At 32.5% G+C, this 19722-nt stretch overlaps 1 protein-coding gene across 1 annotated transcript; it reads right to left on the reverse strand.

Annotated features, from left to right (window-relative positions):
• Nucleotides 1–493: 493 nt before the first annotated feature.
• Nucleotides 494–3082, reverse strand: LOC111642152. Its single transcript, XM_023388428.1, has 3 exons — nucleotides 2844–3082; nucleotides 1681–1952; nucleotides 494–1603 (listed from the first exon to the last, which is right to left on the reverse strand). Exons 1-3 carry the CDS (start codon nucleotides 2943–2945, stop codon nucleotides 949–951), a joined length of 1029 nt encoding a protein of 342 aa, XP_023244196.1. The 5' UTR covers nucleotides 2946–3082; the 3' UTR covers nucleotides 494–948.
• Nucleotides 3083–19722: the final 16640 nt, after the last annotated feature.

The following is a 19722-nucleotide window of genomic DNA, read 5'->3' on the forward strand; positions in this document are numbered from 1 at the left end:
ACAGCTCTCAATGAATCTAATAAAGCCGAAGACGAATCTTTTCCTCAATGATATTAAATATATTTACTACATGTTAGAATAAATTGTCGCTGTAATTGCAGCTACTGTATTTATTTTAGGCCTATACAGTATATGTTTTATTATATATATTAAACATATACTGATGGTACATCTACTATAAACATATTAGATATAAAACTTTACCATTAATTTGGTATAATTAGACATTTTTGAATTTATTTTAACTATAGAATAGTTTCTAGTATAGAGGTTTCATCTTCCAGAGGTTGTATAGTAGCACTGATAGTAGTAGTAATAGTAGTATGGGGATTGAATCTGCATACTACTATCATTGCAATACGTTCTCTTAGCTCTTTATCAATTATTGTTTACAGAAAAAATTTTGGGACTTATATGTTTTTGGTCCAGTTTTGAATCTAAATAAATAAATTTTTTAATTGCATTTTCAGACAACAGTTACATATATACTCGATTAGCTTATAAAAACACTGTGGCGAATCCAACAAAGAATTACAAGGTCTTAACACTCCCCGTTGACACAAAAAGTTAAAATTTATTTGTTCGAACTTCAAAACAATGTTTTTAAAAACATTTACGATGACAAATTATCGGACCATCCGCAATACAATCGTCGTGCACGTGTTAATAAAAGATACTTATAATAATTCAAATATTTAAATTTTTGACTTAAACCCCCTTTGGGTTCTTCTGGATTCGTTACTATAAGCACATTAAAAACACCGTTTATTAAAATTATTTGGATTGTATAAATGTTTTAATTTATAAATCCTAAAAAATTTTTATTCCACAAAATAATAAAAAAATCAAATATTTACAGAACATATATAATATTGTATTTCACAAAATATAGAACATATTGAGAATGTTAATACAGTTAAATATTCCAGAGTATAAAACATTAACAAGTTAATCGAATATTTTAATAATATTCCAGAAAATATCACCGAAATTTCTTTTTAACTTTGACTTATTAAGTTTTTTAACAGGATTGGTGCCTGGTGAGACCCTTCCGAAATTTCCACGACTAGTAATTGCTCGAGAATTCCGATCAATCTGAGCGAAACAATTGTTATTATTATTATTTACAGTTTCTATCGCATCACGAACGACTATGCTGTGAAAACATCTGGCATTTTCACCTAATAAAGAGCAATGATTTAACAATAAGCAACATTTGCAATCTCGATTAGCCCAAGACTTTAACGCTTCAATTATAACGGCTCTGGAAGGAATCTGTAGAGTTGATCTGCAAATGATGTCTTTTATTACTTCAACTTCTAAGTTGATAAAGTCTTTACCTTTAATGATGTTTTCGGCATGAATATCGATGATATTCAAGCATTTATTAATGAGTTCGTTTTTAAAATTGTCTGTACTATGTGATTCGTTTGAAAATTTTAATTGGCGATATATGCACAACACGTTGTTTTCGTCTATATTCTGTAGAAGGAACGACAGACATCTTCTGACCACGTCCTGCATAATTAGCTTTTCCGCAACTTTCAGCATATTTAGAGCAACTGGTACAGACTGAATACGGAGTTCTTGGGTGTCCATGTACCTAGATTTATTAGAATTAAAAGTTAAAAATAGTTTAATTTGAGTTTTATATGAAAAAATATGCAGCAAATTTACAACCTGAATAAATTCTCGGCGGCATCAACGCTTATATCCGGAATCTGGGAAATGTCAACATTTTTTCCATTTGCTAATTTTAAATCGCAATCCAAATCTTCGGTTAACTTTTTCACAGTTTCAAGTTTAGATTTTTCGAATTTTGTTGATTCTCTCTCAGTTGATGTTACAGGTAAATTAGTGGAAGACATTTCTCCATTCTGGGCAGCTTTTTTATCGTTGTTTAGTTTTAATTCCTTTCGTGCCTTGATTTGAATCCTTAATAACATCTCCGTCTATAAAATGTAGATTAAATTTTAAAAAAATAATAAAGATTTATAAATTGTTCAAATATTGAGTCTAAATATTGCAACTTAAGAGATAACCACAGCTGATCTAAGAAATGTTTAAGTAAACTTAAACAAACAGATAATTAAATTTATCAATCTATTTAGATTTCGAAATTCGTTGAAATAAAACCTGCAATAGAATTTGTGAGAAGTGGCAAAATGCGGTGAAGCATAAAAGGCCCGACCTAATTGAAACATTTAATTCATTCGATCTTTATCCCATTCATTCTTTAGTTTATTAGCGGTTATTATTTTGAACGATAAGAAGTATTCATGAATCTAAAATAGTAATAGATAAGAATTCGAAAACAACTAAATTCTATGAATCTCTTATATCGTCTTTAGACTTATTAAGTAATGTCTTTCAATTAATGCTCTATTAAATAAATTCAATTAGGTTTAATTGCTTAATATCTCGAAAAAAAATCTCCCTATTGGCGACAATTACTTAAAATTTAAGTTTTGCACGAAGTTTAGATAATGATTATATAATAACGAACTAAAATAAAAGGCATTAATTATGCAATTTCCGACCAGCAAAATTTAGTTATGATAATTTGTTCCGTTAAATTTCAAAATTTAGTAAATTTATCTAAAAATAACTCATATAACTTTATATAAGTCCTTAAATGGTGTTTTCTTCATTTAACAAAAACTTATTTATCTGTAAATATTTTCTACGTTCATAGAAGTATAAATTCAACGCGATGAATCAACGACGTTAAATTTTTTAATGATAAAACTAAATTCGTTTTCGAAGGAGATAAACTGTAGTAAATTATATCGTAATGGGTGAAATAGTCAAACAGTTCTATTTATATTAATAAAAAAATTTACCTGTTGTGTGTCGTTTTCTGTAGAAGATCTGGAAGGAATAACGAACTTTTTCGAGAAGCGAACAATGGTACCATTTTCCTCCATCTCGTTTTCCGTCCGCATTATCGCTACAACAGTCCCAGAATAAACAGAAAATATTCAATTCTACTTTATTTAAGGCGCCAGAAACTACTTAATGGTTTGATAGGGTTGCGAGTACTCAACTAACAACCAATCGCATACAAGTAGGTTATTCTCGTTTTTTTAATCGAAGATGACCTTCGCCGGACGAAGGATAACACTTCCGCAAATTCAAATTGGTCGTTAAAAATATTGTTAAAAAATTTGAATGAGCCCTTTGTAGACATTATTTGTAAATTTAAGTATTATAAATACAATATCATTTTTACATTTTTTATTTTTAGAAGTGAAATGTGATTAGCGAAAGTGTATTGAAATTTAACATCAATCTGTAAATAAGTTTAACGAATATAAATCGGCACAGGCTATATATATATATATATATTTCATTTAGGAAACTTCTTAGCGTTTAAATTAAAATATATTTTTAATAATTAATAAATTAAATCTTTCTCAATAATGAGAGTATTGTATAAAATGTCAAAGTATATTTTGTAGTAGGATGCATTTAATTAATAATATTTATGGTGTGAAAATGATATAACTCCTACCGGTTGTCGAGAGACAGATGTTTTATAACGGATTATAAAAAATAAAAAAAGAAAGGAAAAACCGGACGTTAAAAGTTTTTGTTTCGTTTATGCTTTGTTTAGTCAGTTAACTGATAGCAGAACCTGATAAGAACTTGTTTTAAAAACTGTCGATGATAATATTTTCGTGTGAGATATCTTTTCTTGTAACGGCTTTTGTCAGTCTTTACATATTCAAATCGAGTGTTTTCTTATTTATACTTAATTTATATTGCATTTAATTGCAATTAAACAAAAATTGTATTCTTTATTATGAAATTTTCTCTAATTATCTCGTACGAGTGTCTATTATCTGCAATTTGGAGACAGTAATTGATCAAAATGCTGTTATTAATTGACGGACGTAATTATCGTCTGATTTTAATGATAATTGACTTTATGTTCCATTCCCGTACATATTGTTTTAAAGCATTTCGATAAAATCATCCATCAAAAGTAAGCGTAAATTATGAAACGATTAATAATTCACGAGATAAAAAACACGATATATTAATTAAATCAAATGCTGTTTTTGTATATATTCTTATCATTCAAACGGTTAAGAGATGAAGGAAGTTATGAGTCATTTCTACACTTATGAAACATGTTAAATCTTGACGAATATAATTTTTCTATATTTTTAAATTTAATAGTTTTGAAGTTGTGATAAAGGTATGGCTGAAATAAAAGTTTTAAACTTGCAAGAAGAAAACAAATTCGTTGTGTATAATGAATTTCGGAATAGTTTATTTTGTAGTGAATTAATTTAATATAACATAATTTGTTACAAATTTATATATGTAGCCTATAGACTAAAGTAATAAGATAAAAGTTTATATCTAGAGTTTCGTACACTAATTGTAAATTTAAAAAAAAAAAAAGCTTCTTTTAATAGGTCAACACCTGTATATTGTTTCCGCTGTACGTTTATTAATTAATGAAGCCCTCTTCGCTTTACTACTATAGAATAAATCATATTTTGCAGTTTAAAAATATAATTTTTAAAGGAAATTTTCAAAAAACTTCAACTGTATCGAGATTAACACGTGTAAATTACAAAAATATTCGTTACATCAAAGTACAGGCGTACGACAGAGAGACTAAATCTGTTTTGCAAGGTCAAGGATAGTTTTGAAAATACGAGTTCTAATATATATTTATTTTACATAAGAAAACGTGTAAAAGTGTTTGAAAATGAAAGAAATTAGAATATCTAAGAAATATTTAATTACGCTTTTCTAAGCGGAGATAGATAGGGCAAAACTCACCTCAAAATTAAGCTTTTTGTCATTTTACAATAATTAATAATATAAAAAGATTTTAAAATATAATGTCATAACACCCGGGAAAGGTAACTCGTTACTGGATTGTTGTCCATCTCGCAATTAAAAAGCTCAAAGCTAGAAGCAATCTAAACTAAAGCAACCAAAATTATATTTTTCATCTGATTAATTATTTTTATATAACGCGTTTCATAGTTTCTGGGATTGCGTTATACACGTGTAAGCTCTCTCTCTTTCACTACAAAAACCTTTTATCAAAATTAAAATCTCTTAAACACTGCGATACGGGAAAGTCTCGTTAATTCGAACTCGGATAGTTCGAAATTCCGTTAGTTCGTAACTGTACTTTTGTCCCGGCCGGGATATAGAAATTTACACGTTAAGGAATTCGATTAGTTCGAAATTCGAAGTGTTCCTCTGTCCGTGCTCTGTGATATGGGTATGTTAATTTGTTCGTTTAGATCAGTGTTTTTTAACTTTTTTTTTTAATTTCACCTATGATTAAATTTCCTCGGAAAAATCACGTGATTTAAAGTTGTGTTTGTAAGCATTCTATCACCATATTACTTGACACTTCACCTAATTCTTTTTGTCTATGTTTTATGTGAAGTAAATAAAAGATCATTGTTCTTCCTCTAATTAGCAGAAGGTTAAACAATTGTTACTTAAATTAATAATTTTCATTTACATAAGAAAAGCAATTAGGCTAACATTAAGTCTTAATTTGCATTTAAAAGTGGCGTGATAACTGCCTTTAGAAACCTGCCCAATATTCTGCTATTTCTAAGTTAAATTAATTTGAACTAAATATGAACAATTATACATACACTTTTGATTTACAGAGAATTTCATTTTACATGAAATAACCCGGTGTTTTGTGTACATAATTTTGCTTGTGAATAAATATTCTTTACTACATTACATAGACGTTTATTTATTATAACAATGAAAAACTCGGATAATCAATTTAAAGATGTTTTAATTTTGACATGTACAATTATTGTTCTTGGGCTTCTTTCGAAAATAATTTATTTAATCATCTTCAAAACTTGGTGGCACACTTACGATCCTCTCGAAGCACACCGGGTTGAAAATCATTGGTTCAGGATCGAAGTGCCTCCATACTATAAGACAACAATAGACCAAGAACAGCTCTAATCTTTGCTTTTGCTTTTACAGTAACACATTTTCGGGTGTCACCTTGCCTACGGCCAAACCTTCTTTTCCTCTTATATAAAATACGGCTGGTTTCGGGATTGCAAGATTGAGCTACGAATAGCAGATTGAGATATTTGTAGAGCTCTGGGCTTGTGACTTACTACATTTTGGACCACTTTAAAAGTAACTTGGACTACGTTTTGAGGAATTCTGCTTTACTTCTTATTGAGGCGGAGCGTTAGCGAAGCCTCTTCTATGTGGCGTACAGAATTGTGTTCTTTCTCAAAATCTGTTCGATCTATTTTAATTAAACTTTGCCGTTTACCATTAATTGCGACGAGGAATCTAAAAATGTAACGAGGGTTCATTTAAATGTAAAAAATCGGAGTCTACGACTTTGTTTTCGCTATACAAAGGTGTTAAGTTGACAATGGCCGTCCTCTCTCATGCGACAGTGTGTGCCTAACGGTAGGGACAAAAATAAAAACAGCATTGCGTGCGCCTAGCGAATATATGTACGAAAACAAACAAAGCACAAGATTTGTTCTTTGATCGCCTTTCCTTAGTGGCAAGCGTAAGGATCGCCTCTTCTGTGCCTGACAAGTGCAGGGGTCGTTTCTTTCTTTCCGGGTCGCCTCAATTCTATCGTGATACGACAAGCCGCGCGATGCCCTATTAAAACTTATTTAACGAAATTAGCGTTCTGTATGCGTAAGCGTATTTCGTTTGCTTAATAAATTACATCACTTACGTGGCATTTGGCATATTGTATAGAAATATGTAAATCTCGGATAATTCGAAGTGACGATTATTTCGTCCCTTCCATTTCCAACTAACGAGGATTTCCTGTGTAAAGAAAATATCATTAATGTATTAATCTTTTACAATGGAATTAAACAAAGTATAGTAATAAAAAGCACAGAAAAAATTAAATAGAAAAATGAATAAATCGAGTCCGATTTGTTTAAAAATACAGTATACATTCTGCTAGAAATCATTTTGTTAATAATATAGTTTTATTTAAGAGTATAGTAAATGCTCGATATAAAGGACCACCACGGTATCGAAGAAATTGGTCCATTATAACGAAAGTCCGTTTATTGCGATTACTCGTTAATAGGGACTCGTCCATTATAGCGAAAAGTTCATTACTTTGCAGGCTGATNGAAAGATAAATGCTCGATTCTTTATATCTCTTTATTTAAATATTGTAGTTCTTTAACTAAAGCACTATTTTCGGCTGTAACTGGAATTAAAGGATATATTATGACGTCCGTGTTTCGCTCGAGCGAAAAGCGTTTCTAAACTATGATGCAGCGACGTGTAGCGATAGCTGCTCGTGACGTCATATACGCTGCACTCTCGCTGCATAAAGAAACGCGGCCTATCTGAACGTCACGAGGCTAGCGGCATCTCGTGGTAAAAACCAGAACTACGGCTACGGAATCGTTCTGTAATTAGACTGGCGTCTAATTACAGAAGTGACGCAGTAGCGATGTTCAACGTGTTTTTCATTGTTGTCAATAACGTTTTTCGTTTGCAAAACGTTTACAACAATGGAGGACACAATGACTAATTTGTAACGTTTTTCAGTGATTTGTATTGCCATAGTGCCGTCTATTGACAGTTTTTGTACTATTTTTTCAATAAACTTCGAGCACACGGTTTGAATTTCCTGTTCAAACTTCACTCTATTTATTTGGTGTCTTAGAACTCGCTCTAGAGGCCTCTAAGTAGTTCAACTTAATTTTAACAACCCTGTATTTTGAAGTAATCTTCACAGAGATTACGTAGAATTTAATGATAATTGACTTTGTTACATTCGCGTACATAAATAATTCACGAGATAAAAAAACACGATTTAATAATTAAATCAAATGCTATTTTTGTGTATATATTCTTATCATTCAAACGGTTAAGAGATGAAAGAAGTTGTGAATCATTTCTACACTTATGTTAAATCTTAACATGTTAAATCTTAACGAAAATAATTTTTCTATATTTTTAAATTTAATAGTTTTGAAGTTGTGATAAAGGAATGGCTGAAATAAAAGTTTTAAACTTTCAAGAAGAAAACAAATTCGTTGTGTGTAATGAATTTCGGAATAGTTTATTTTGTAGTGAATTAATTTAATATAATATAATTTGTTACAAATTTATATATGTAGCCTATAGACTAAAGTAATAAGATAAAAGTTTATATCTAGAGTTTCGTACACTAATTGTAAATTTTAAAAAGTGCGTAAAAAGCTCCTTTTAATAGGTCAACACCTGTATATTGTTTCCGCTGTACGTTTATTAATCAATGAAGCACTCTTCGCTTTAATACTATAGAATAAATCCATATTTTGCAGTTTAAAAATATTATTTTAATGCTTAAATCCTATAATTTTCTAAAGAAAATTTTCAAAAAATTCCAACTATATCGAGATTAACACGTGTAAAGAAAATATCATGTCAATAATACATTAATGTATTAATCTTTTACAATGGAATTAAACAAAGTATAGTAATAAAAAGCACAGAAAAAATTAAATAGAAAAATGAATAAATCGAGTCCGATTTGTTTAAAAATACAGTATACATTCTGCTAGAAATCATTTTGTTAATAATATAGTTTTATTTAAGAGTATAGTAAATGCTCGATATAAAGGACCACCACGGTATCGAAGAAATTGGTCCATTATAACGAAAGTCCGTTTATTGCGATTACTCGTTAATAGGGACTCGTCCATTATAGCGAAAAGTTCATTACTTTGCAGGCTGATGTCAGTAACGGACTCAGAGTAAACATTTGCAGTTAGTAGATGTCTCCAAATCAATGTACTTTTTTACATCGTTTCAGCGAATCTGTTACCTCTAATAAAAGAGGACTGATTCTACTGTATATAATAATATCGACTGTATATCGATTTTGTGGGCAAAACTCAATTACGTAGTGGACGAAATTTCGGTTTAAAGTACACAAGCCAGATTTTTATTAAACTTGTGAAAACAATATATCTAAAATATAAATCTAAAGCTTTTCGTTTTCCATGATACATCTCTGTTTTATACAACAAAGAGACTGGTCACTCATAGAGAAAACGAAACAAAAACTAGATATAATGTGAAAATCAGTCGAAAAAATTATTAAAATATCAATTCTAAGTTATTTTATATTTATTTTTTGCAAATAAAGTAAATAAAACGATGACTGCGGTGACTAAAAAGTGCGTAATAACGGAAGACTGTGGTGCTAATTCGAAAAATAATCCTTAAAACCTGGAGTCCGTTATGAAGAGGTTCAATACGGCCAATGAGTTATAATTTTCCTATACTTTTGGCCGGACCGAGATCAACAGTCCGTTATATCGAGCTTTTTAACTGTATATAATTTCCATGTTTTGTTTTTCTAAACTCTTTAATAGGAGACTAAATAGGAAACGTAGAAAAACCGGAATTAACATTACGCTTAAATTGTATAATTGCTAGTAGGGTTTCTCATTTCCCGGTCTGTTTCTTGTCCCGTGATTCCGGGATAAAAGTGAACTGTTTCCCCGGGATCCCGGGAAATCCCGGGATAGAATCAATTATTTTTAAGATATACAAAATATCTTGTAATTAAATGATATAATTATTTTTCATTTTTTAAAGTAATTTTAAAGTTCTGTATCATCCAAAATCATATTACTGTAATAATGCTGTGTAAGATATATAATAAAAATTACCTTTGAATTACGTAGAAATTTTCACAAATAGAAAAAATTTATTAAAGTTTGCTAGAAACTGCATACAACAACAAAAATGCTTTGAATTGAGTTAAAAATTTAAAATTGAACTTAGATCAAATTTATAACTTAAAAGGTAATTTTCGTTTTTTAAATAAAATATAATACAAAATATTGTAAACTTTCATAAGATTTTAAAAAGCAAAGATGATCAATACTCCGATCACTCAATCTAATTCTTATTTTAGTAATGTAAAGTCTTGCTACCGAGAATGCCCTTTCCGATTCAATTGATGTGATTGGAATCGTGTTTAATGCATTTAAGAGAAGACAGATATTATGTGTTTTTTCATCTGTAGCCTGGAAGATTTCGAGTTTGCTTTCGAGATTGTAGTAGTTTTGCTCTCTAGTATTTTTGATTTGTCTACCTCGGCTGCTTTAATAACGGCACCAAGCTTATAGCTCAATAATTCGGCAATTCGTTTGGCTTAATAATCAGGTTTATGAAGAAAAATTTCATACTTGCAGACTTTATACTCATTTGTATCTTTGCCCAATTTGCACAATCTGGCGTTACGCATTTATTGAAGCTATTGGGCATGGTTAAAAATTAAGACAGCGTAAGCACATTTATTCCATATATTACGGGTTCTGACAAGTAAAGAATTTTCGGAGTCCTGCCACAAATAAGCTACGTATTGATTATCGACCATTTGTGACATGCCATAACGAGCAAAAATTAAAAAAAAACTAATAGATAGGTTTAAAATTAATAAATACAAAAGTATTCTGACAGTGAATGAGATAATTATGCTTTCTATTTGCAAAAGTTCTTAACCTTAACACAAAATAAGAAAAAAAGTGAATTTTTAAGAAATTTGCGGAATTTCCCGGGATAANTTAAAAAAAAACTAATAGATAGGTTTAAAATTAATAAATACAAAAGTATTCTGACAGTGAATGAGATAATTATGCTTTCTATTTGCAAAAGTTCTTAACCTTAACACAAAATAAGAAAAAAAGTGAATTTTTAAGAAATTTGCGGAATTTCCCGGGATAAGAAAAATTTCCTGGGTTAAAAAAACAACCGGGATCCCGTTTGAGAAACACTAATTGCTAGATTATTACTGATGTAAATTTGATCAAATTTCAACTCAAATTATGTATTTTCGCTGCAAGCCACAAAATAAAAGCAAAATCAAAACTGTGTTATCAATAAAACCTGTTTTTATCACGATAATGAGGCAATATAACAGCTTTAAAGTAAATAATTTATTCAAATATTTTCGGGGTGAATCTAGAGGAGTGGCTATAAAGACACTCGCCGCACTTGTCTTATCCCCACTCTTATCGATCTATTATTTCTCAATTTAATTTTAGTATTTATATTACTAACTTTCAATTTCATTATAATTTTAATTTAATTATGTAGTTTATTTTAAGTAATTATTAAAGCAACAAAACAATTTTATTGCATGAATTAAAAATCTCTTCCTCTTCAGGATTTGCTCCTGCATCCCTCTTTAATTCGAACATATTATTTATCTGTTAAAATAAGTTTCTTTGGTTTATTTTTCCCTAGCGTTAATAAAATTGATTGCTACGCAAGAAATAACAATTTAACGCATTACATGTTTCAGTGAAGTTCTTACCAGCATTATGATCAAACTAATTGCAGAATTCACTTTACTTCTATACTGTTAGACAATTACGGTAATAGTTTGTATATCGCTTTTCGTGTTAAAGTGGCGCTCTTGACTACAAATGAAAAATCTTACGACTTTCTCTCCGTAGGACTAAATTTGTAACATACAGTATTTATTAATTAACGCATCTGGGGTGTTGCTGAAGTAAAATGAGAGAAGGCGCAAAACCGACACTTGACGTAGAATAAATTACAGTACTGTAGTTGTTTTTTTTTTATACTCTTTCCGTTCTGTGGGCACTAAGACGGTCTCTTAAAGCAGGCCCATTGTGGGTTCAGCCCACAATGGTGCGACAAGGTGATGAGGGACGGGGCCCGACATATCCGAATGGACCACCCCCAAAAAATTCCTGGGAATTCCTTGATCCATCCGGATTCGATCCCGGGTCCCCCACAGCTGTATGCTGCCATCTTGGCCGCTCGGCCATCCGGCCGTCACTTAGTTGTTATAAGAGTATCCTGGTGTCGTTAATTAAAAGAGAACTTTGCAAAATTTGGGCTGCGAAACAATTGTAAAATGGCCAATAGATAGGCTTACCAGACGTCCCGCTTTGACCGGGACTCCCCCGGTTTGATGATGTGGTTCTTGCGTCCCGGCCAGTTTGTCATTTTGTCCCGGTTATTTGGTAAATTTTAAAAGCGCCGAATATACAAGAAGTAAAAATTGTGCAGTCTGGGGTAAAATGGCGATTTGGCTACGAAAATATTCTCTCTGTTACACTCACTGTTGTCAATCTAAATATTTTGTATCTGGATCTAAGTACTTTTAATGTCTAGATGTTTTCACCCAAAATCTATAGCATGCGGCCTAATGAATTTAGATGTTTTATTTTATTATCTAGATATTCTTTCACAGAATTTATAATAGCATGTAGCTTATGAGATCCAGATGATTTTATTTAATTTTTTCAATTAGAGTTGGAACCCGAAACTTACACTGGCACGTCATATCTTATCTTAGTTGAGTTCAAATTGCTAGTCGACATTTGCGATTATTTTGTACTGTGCATTAAATTAATTTCATCTCCAAAATACCAAAAAGAAACCGCGTATTTATCGATGAATTAAAAAGAATTATCCGTTTTTGAAAAAGTTTGTGATGTATTGACAAAGTCAAATGTGAACTGTGATTTTCAGAATTTTCAGTAACTCGTGGTATTCGTTCGGACATCAAAATCACTTCAGATGTGCGAAACATAAGGCAGCAGAAGGAACTTCCTCAAATATATTGTCATATTTTGAAGGTACCGATTTAAATTGCATTAAATTTCGATGCCATTAAAAATAACATAGAATTTTAAAATAAAGTTTACATTAGTAATAAATACAGTAAGACCACGCTTAATGCGGGGGATGCATTTCTAGACGACAAAGCGCTAAACGAAACAGCGTTAAACGAGGTCATTTTAATTAACATAGAGTAAATAGAGATAGGGGAATACGCGACTGAAAATAAAAAAATTACTTTGATTTTAAGTTATTTTTATATTAATCTGTATAATAATATATGTTAAATAACACATAAAAATATATTATTATACATTTCTGTGTGTATATTAATTAGTTCATTTTTTTCTATATTAATAGTTGTTTTTGTGACGAAGGTCCTGACTTTTCTGAAATTCTTGTTCTTTTGCAATAAAGTCATAAAGTTTCATTTGTCGCTTTTTTCTTTCCTTAAGCAAATGTCGGTAGCGGAAGATCGCATCCAAAACGCCTCGTTTTGCTATTGCATTCCTTTCAAAATCTAGATCATTCGTTACAATTTGATAAACAATTTTGGTTATCGTTCTCAAACTTTTACTAAGGAAATCTGTAGAGAAATTTTTGGGTTCTTCATTTTCAGAATCACTATTTTTCAGTTCTACGTGGATTTCTTGTTCTGCCAGTTCTTGACGGTCATCGTTGATAAGACTCTCACCAAAAACCTGCAGTAACTCATCAATATCCTGTTCGTCTACATCTCCTAGTCCTGCTGTATCGATTAGGTTGAGTTTGATCAACCTAACGATACAGCGATAGGTTCTTCTTGTTGAGAATTCTTGGATACCTTCAACCATAACTTCTTCCACACTTTGTTCGTGCATTTATCAGTTAATTCTTGCCAAGCGAAACCGATATTGCCCATGGCATCCGTGATGTTATATTTTTTTCCAAAATTGCACCAAACAAACATAGATTTAAAGAAAGTACACCTTTTTGCCACCTTTTTCTGATTGGTTTGTGTTCGTAAATAATCGTATTATGTACAGTACGAATCAATAAAATGCCGCGATAATTTAAATCAGCATAAATTTTGAGCTTTTTTTTAGGCTTCGAGCAGACGGCATTATATCGAATCAGCGTTAAGCGGGGTCTTACTGTATTAATAACTTTTTTTTTTCTCAACTCTTCCCGCCCTATGGTACTAAGAGGGCCTCATTTTAGCAAGCCCATTATGGGTTAGGCCAGGCCTACAATGGGACGGCCGGGTGGTGAAGGACGGAGGCCGACGTATCCGAATGGATTCCCCCTACCAATAGATGTTACTGGATTGACCATATCCCAAATGTAAAAAGCGAAACGTGTTGCATGGTGAGGCAGTGATATCAATATGGCCGATGCATGGTGAGGCAATGATATCAATATGAAGTTCGTATATAGTTAATCGGGGCCTCCTGCTCCTATGGTTTCCATACCTAGTCTCGGATTTTATCTATATAACTCCGTTCTCCATAGTAAGGAAAGACAGCAAACGGACGACAGTGGGAATTTATAGGTGTACAATTTTTTTCAAATTGCAGCCCAAACGTCTATAACATTAAAAATATTGCGGCGTAATCTTGAATTTATATTTGAAACTAAAAAAAACATATCACATATATTGGCTGATAAAGATTGCGTTTATCGAACTTTCTTTGATAATTCAATAAACTCGCATTTAATTATATTATTCTCAAATATTTGCTTTATTACTAGAACGATAAGACGATGATAAACACTCGAGATTGTCCAGATTTTAAATGATTTTGTGTGAATCATGTCTCTATTTTAGATATATACAGTAGATCTTGATTAATTTTAAGTTGAAGGGGTCCCCGAAAATTAGAATTATTCAAAAATTTGAATTAGGCAAGTTTGAGTATTAGCAAATACTGCAACAATTTATTATTTTTATAATATTGCATACAATACTTTTGTCACTTTAAAAAAACTTGAAATTTAAGTTGTTTTTTAAATGTATTTTGCTTGCTTGTTAAAGTAAATTTCTCAAGTTTATTGAGGGCCTGATTGCTTCGTTTACGTTTTCCTATCCCTCAACAGTTTTATAGCTAAAAAACAATTTTTAAATAAGTTTAAACAAGAAACATGCTGAATAGTCTGGAATTTCCCAGTTAACGTTTCAACGTTAGTGCTTAAACATGCATTTTATCTTACTATTTCAGACGATTTACCTCACAATTTTACTTCGAATTAAGCAAAATAATAATAATAATAATAATAATAATAATAACTCTCCCGTGGTCACCACCTGGTCGTGGTGGGAGAGCCCAGTAATTTTACAGATCCATAGGGCAATGCAGGCTGGAGCACAAGCTCCTGGTAGGGACACCCATGCCAGTAAGGTCTATGGGGAGAAATGAAGCTAAGAGTGACCACACACCCACATTCTGTGGAGATAATCATTATGGTAGTAACCAGATCTAAGTATGATACCGGCTCGGACGTCGCCCGGGTTAACAAGGTCCGCGTTCGTGGGTTAGGCAGAGGCTCACGTTCGAAAAATAGGCTCCAGTCTCCCTTGGTTACCGGTGGCGAAAGCAGCGCCGGCCCAAGCATGGCTACTGCAATGCCCTCAACAGATGTGAGGAATCAACCTAGCCTTGGTGTTTCTGTGGCAATGCATCCACAGACCACAAAGGCTGGAAAACCACGCCAACGGATGAAATGGACAACAGAAATGAACGAGTTTATCATCCGCACTTACTACACCATCACAAGACTCGAAACAAACATGACAGCATACAGACAACAACTACACCATAGATTCACACAACAATATCCTCACCTCACTGTCACCGAACAAAGGGTTGTTGATCAAAAACGAACAATTATACACAACAACCTTATCCCACAAACAACACTTGAACTTATCAAACAACAGGTTGCTGATCAAATACATCAACAGACAGAAACATTTAACATTAATGAAGATCACGTAACCTGTCAGGATAATCCAGCAACAAGCACTGATTACAGCACACACACAACAAGTACCACTAATGATACTGCAGGCACTTCCCCATCCATCACTGATAACATAGACATAGAATTAGTTAATACGCTCTCACTTATATTTCAGGAAACACTCATTAAATATACTGGTACAGATCCCACACAAAGACCACGAATACCAAAAATCAACACGTCAAAGGCAGTAGGAAAAACACTAGATTATGTAAACACTCACTTACTACCAAACTACATTCATTCAATTTCTACACTTACAGACATTCATACATTAGTTTATGCTGGGGCAGTCACAGTAGTAACACACCATGGACTGAAAATACACTCACAGACAGACACACACAAAACACAATTCTATCATAAGCCTGCCTGGCAGAGAAGAATAGAAACACAAATAAATGACATTAGACAGCAATTAGGCAGGCTGACACAATACACTAAAAACAACATAACACCCAAATTAAAGAAACAACTCAAAAACATTTTCAAGAAAATTAAAACACACACAAAACATGAACATCACAACACACACATTACAGAATACATCGATACACTAAAACAAAAACTCGCAGCCAAAGCACGTAGACTCAAACGATACAAAACATGTACACTACGAAAACAACAAAATAAATTATTCACAAACAATGAAAAACTTTTCTACAGACAAATCAGTACCAAAACAAACACTGATACACAGCACAGTGGCACACCAACAGAAGAAGAACTCACAACTTATTGGTCTTCTCTTTGGTCCAATGCTGTTACACACAATGCTGATGCAGGCTGGATCAAGGAGGAGAACAGAAACTTGCATAACATACCAAGTATGCCCTGTGCTGAAATAAACATACACGACATTCGCTACGCTGTTAACAGAACACACAACTGGAAGACACCTGGTGTAGACAACATTCACAATTTCTGGTACAAAAAGTTTACATCACTGCACCAGGAACTAGCTAAACATCTAACACACATCATCATCAATCCACAAGACATGCCAAAATTTCTTACTCAGGGCATCACCTACATGAAACCTAAAAACAACAACACCACAGACCCCACACAATACAGACCAATTACATGTCTTCCAACACTCTACAAATTATTGACATCCTGTATCACAAACAAAATATACAAACATGTTGAAGAACACGACATTCTTACAGAACAACAAAAAGGTTGCCGTAGAAATCACAGGGGATGCAAAGAACAGTTACTCATAGATTCAGTCATTCTACGGCAAGCACACAAACAACACAGAAACATACACATGGCATATATAGACTACAGAAAAGCATTCGACAGTGTTCCACACAGTTGGCTGCTACATATTCTACACATGTACAAAATACATCCATCACTCATTGCATTCTTCGAAAACACTATGCAGCACTGGAGAACAACACTACATCTCAGGGTTAGTAACACTTCCATACAAACAAACGAAATATTCATTAGGCGAGGAATTTTTCAAGGAGATTCCTTGAGTCCTCTCTGGTTCTGCCTAGCCCTGAATCCATTATCCAACATGTTAAACAACACGCAATATGGCTACAATATCAGACATGAAAAAACAACACAGTTTACACTGTCACATCTCATGTACATGGACGACATAAAACTTTATGCATCCACACAAAAACAACTTCATCAACTCCTACAAATCACACATTCATACACTAAGGACATACAAATGGAGTTTGGCTTAGACAAATGCAAAAAACTTCACATAGAAAAAGGAATCCTGAAGAAAGAAGATTTTGCACTTGGAAATGGAGACGTTATTGAATCCATGGAAGAGGGCGAGTTCTACAAGTACTTAGGATTCCAACAGGCCAAACTAACAGAACATACACAAATAAAGCAACGATTAATTAAAGAATACCAAAGTAGGTTAAACGCTATACTTAGAACACAGTTAAATGCAAAACACACAGTTAAAGCAATAAACACATATGTCATCCCAGTACTCACATACTCTTTTGGAGTTATACATTGGACTCACACAGATCTCGAGCAACTCCAAAGGAAAACAAGAACAACACTTACTAAGCATAAACAACATCATCCTAAATCCGCCACAGAAAGATTAACCCTTCCACGTAAAGAAGGCGGACGTGGCCTGATTGACATAGTTAACCTTCACTACAAACAAATACAGTCACTGCGAGAGTTTTTCTACAAGAAACAAGAAACATCACAGTTACATAAAGCAGTAACTCTAGCAGACTCAAATAACACACCATTAAACTTACACTCACAACATACAGACATGACACAACATATAAAAAGCATAGACAACATTAAGCAATCATGGGCTCAAAAGGCTCTCCATGGCAGGCATCCTTACGACCTGGCCCAGGATTTTGTTGACAAAACTGCGTCAAACAGCTGGTTAGATCGGGGATGCCTCTTTGGGGAGACGGAAGGATTCATGATTGCCATACAGGATCAGGTCATAAATACTAAAAACTACAGAAAACACATACTCAAAGATACAACACTCACAAATGACACATGCAGAAAATGTCACATCATGCCAGAAACTATACAACACATCACTTCTGGTTGCAAGCTCTTGGCACAGACAGATTACTTACATAGACACAATCAAGTAGCAAATATAATACACCAAGAGCTTGCAAAGAAACACAAATTGGCAGACATCCACGAACCATACTACAAGTATATTCCACAGACAGTATTGGAAAATAACACGCACAAAATGTATTACGACAGAGCCATAATCACAGATAAAACAATTTACCACAACAGACCAGACATCACACTCATTGACAAACACAATAAAATCACATACATTATAGACATAGCCATTCCAAACACTCACAATGTACAAAACACATGCACTGAAAAAATTAGCAAGTACACAGAACTCGCCCAGGAAATCAGTCATCTGTGGAGGATGGATAGGGTACTTATTGTACCCGTTGTTCTCTCCTGTACAGGTGTGATACCACACACGCTACACAAAAGCCTGGAAACATTACAATTGAGTAGAAATACATACATCACACTACAGAAGGCCACTATATTGAATACATGCCATATTGTTAGGAAATTCCTTAATACAGACACTGACACTGACACACACATTTAAGTTTAATTTTGTTTTGGTTGCTATGCCTTGACTCTGGTCCGGCATAGTACACAGCCACCGGTGTGTACCGAGTATAACCCACTAAACCCAACACATAATAATAATAATAAATAAATAATAATAATAATAATTCGAATTAAAAAGAATTTTTACATCAATTCTATAGGAAATTCAAGGATCGGGAGGAAATACTCGAATTAATTAAAAAAGATTCTAATTATCCAGCTTCTACCACGTGTTGTATGAAGAGGTAATTGAATTAAATTTATTTTATATGTAGATTTTTCGCTTAAAGTATTTTCTTAAAGAATAATTAGAGATAAAAATTGTGAAAAATCAAAATATGCATCGGGGAGGATATGTCCGGGGTGCTTATGATGCTGCAGTATCCCTTTGATAGCGAAGCAATCAGTTTTGTTGCTTCAAAATAAATATAGTAGGCCTAATAATAGGATTTCTCATTTCCCGGTCTTTTGCTTGTCCCAGGATTTTGAGAAAAAGTGATCTATTTCCCGGGAAATCTGGGAAAATTAATTCTTTTTAAGATATAAAATAAATCCCGAAATCGAATGATATAATTATTTTTCATTTTTTAAGTAATTTAATATGTCCTACAGCCTTAATGATAATGCTGTATAAAATATATATTAAAAATTACCTTTATTTTACGTAGAAATTTTCACAGAAAAAATTTATTAAAGTTTGATGGAAACTGTTTAAAAAAAAAAAATGCGTTTGAATTGAGTTGAAAATTTAAAGGAAAAAATGAATCTAGATCAGGGGTCGGCAACCTTTTGAGTCGGAAGAGCCAAAATTACAATTTACAAAATTTCAAAGTTTTTAAAGAGCCACAAAATTTTTTCTTGCCAACAATAAATAGTACTCGCATAAATAAAGTTTTTTTTGATAAAAAAAAAAACTAATCTATTTATTCATATATAAGTAGTGTTTTTCACAACAAATTAAATAATAGAAACATCCGA

The sequence above is a fragment of the Centruroides sculpturatus genome, unplaced genomic scaffold, assembly GCF_000671375.1.
Source record: "Centruroides sculpturatus isolate CEXI.00-Female unplaced genomic scaffold, Cexi_2.0 scaffold1541, whole genome shotgun sequence".
NCBI classification, from domain to species: domain Eukaryota; kingdom Metazoa; phylum Arthropoda; class Arachnida; order Scorpiones; family Buthidae; genus Centruroides; species Centruroides sculpturatus.

Excerpts from the sequence above, each read along its gene's own strand:
- LOC111642152 (XM_023388428.1), bottom strand. The coding sequence starts at position 2,945 with ATGCGGACGGAAAACGAGATGGAGGAAAATGGTACCATTGTTCGCTTC. Across the intron at positions 1,953-2,843 it reads CAGAAAACGACACACAACAG|ACGGAGATGTTATTAAGGAT; the intron begins GTAAATTTTTTT and ends TACATTTTATAG. Across the intron at positions 1,604-1,680 it reads GCCGCCGAGAATTTATTCAG|GTACATGGACACCCAAGAAC; the intron begins GTTGTAAATTTG and ends TAATAAATCTAG.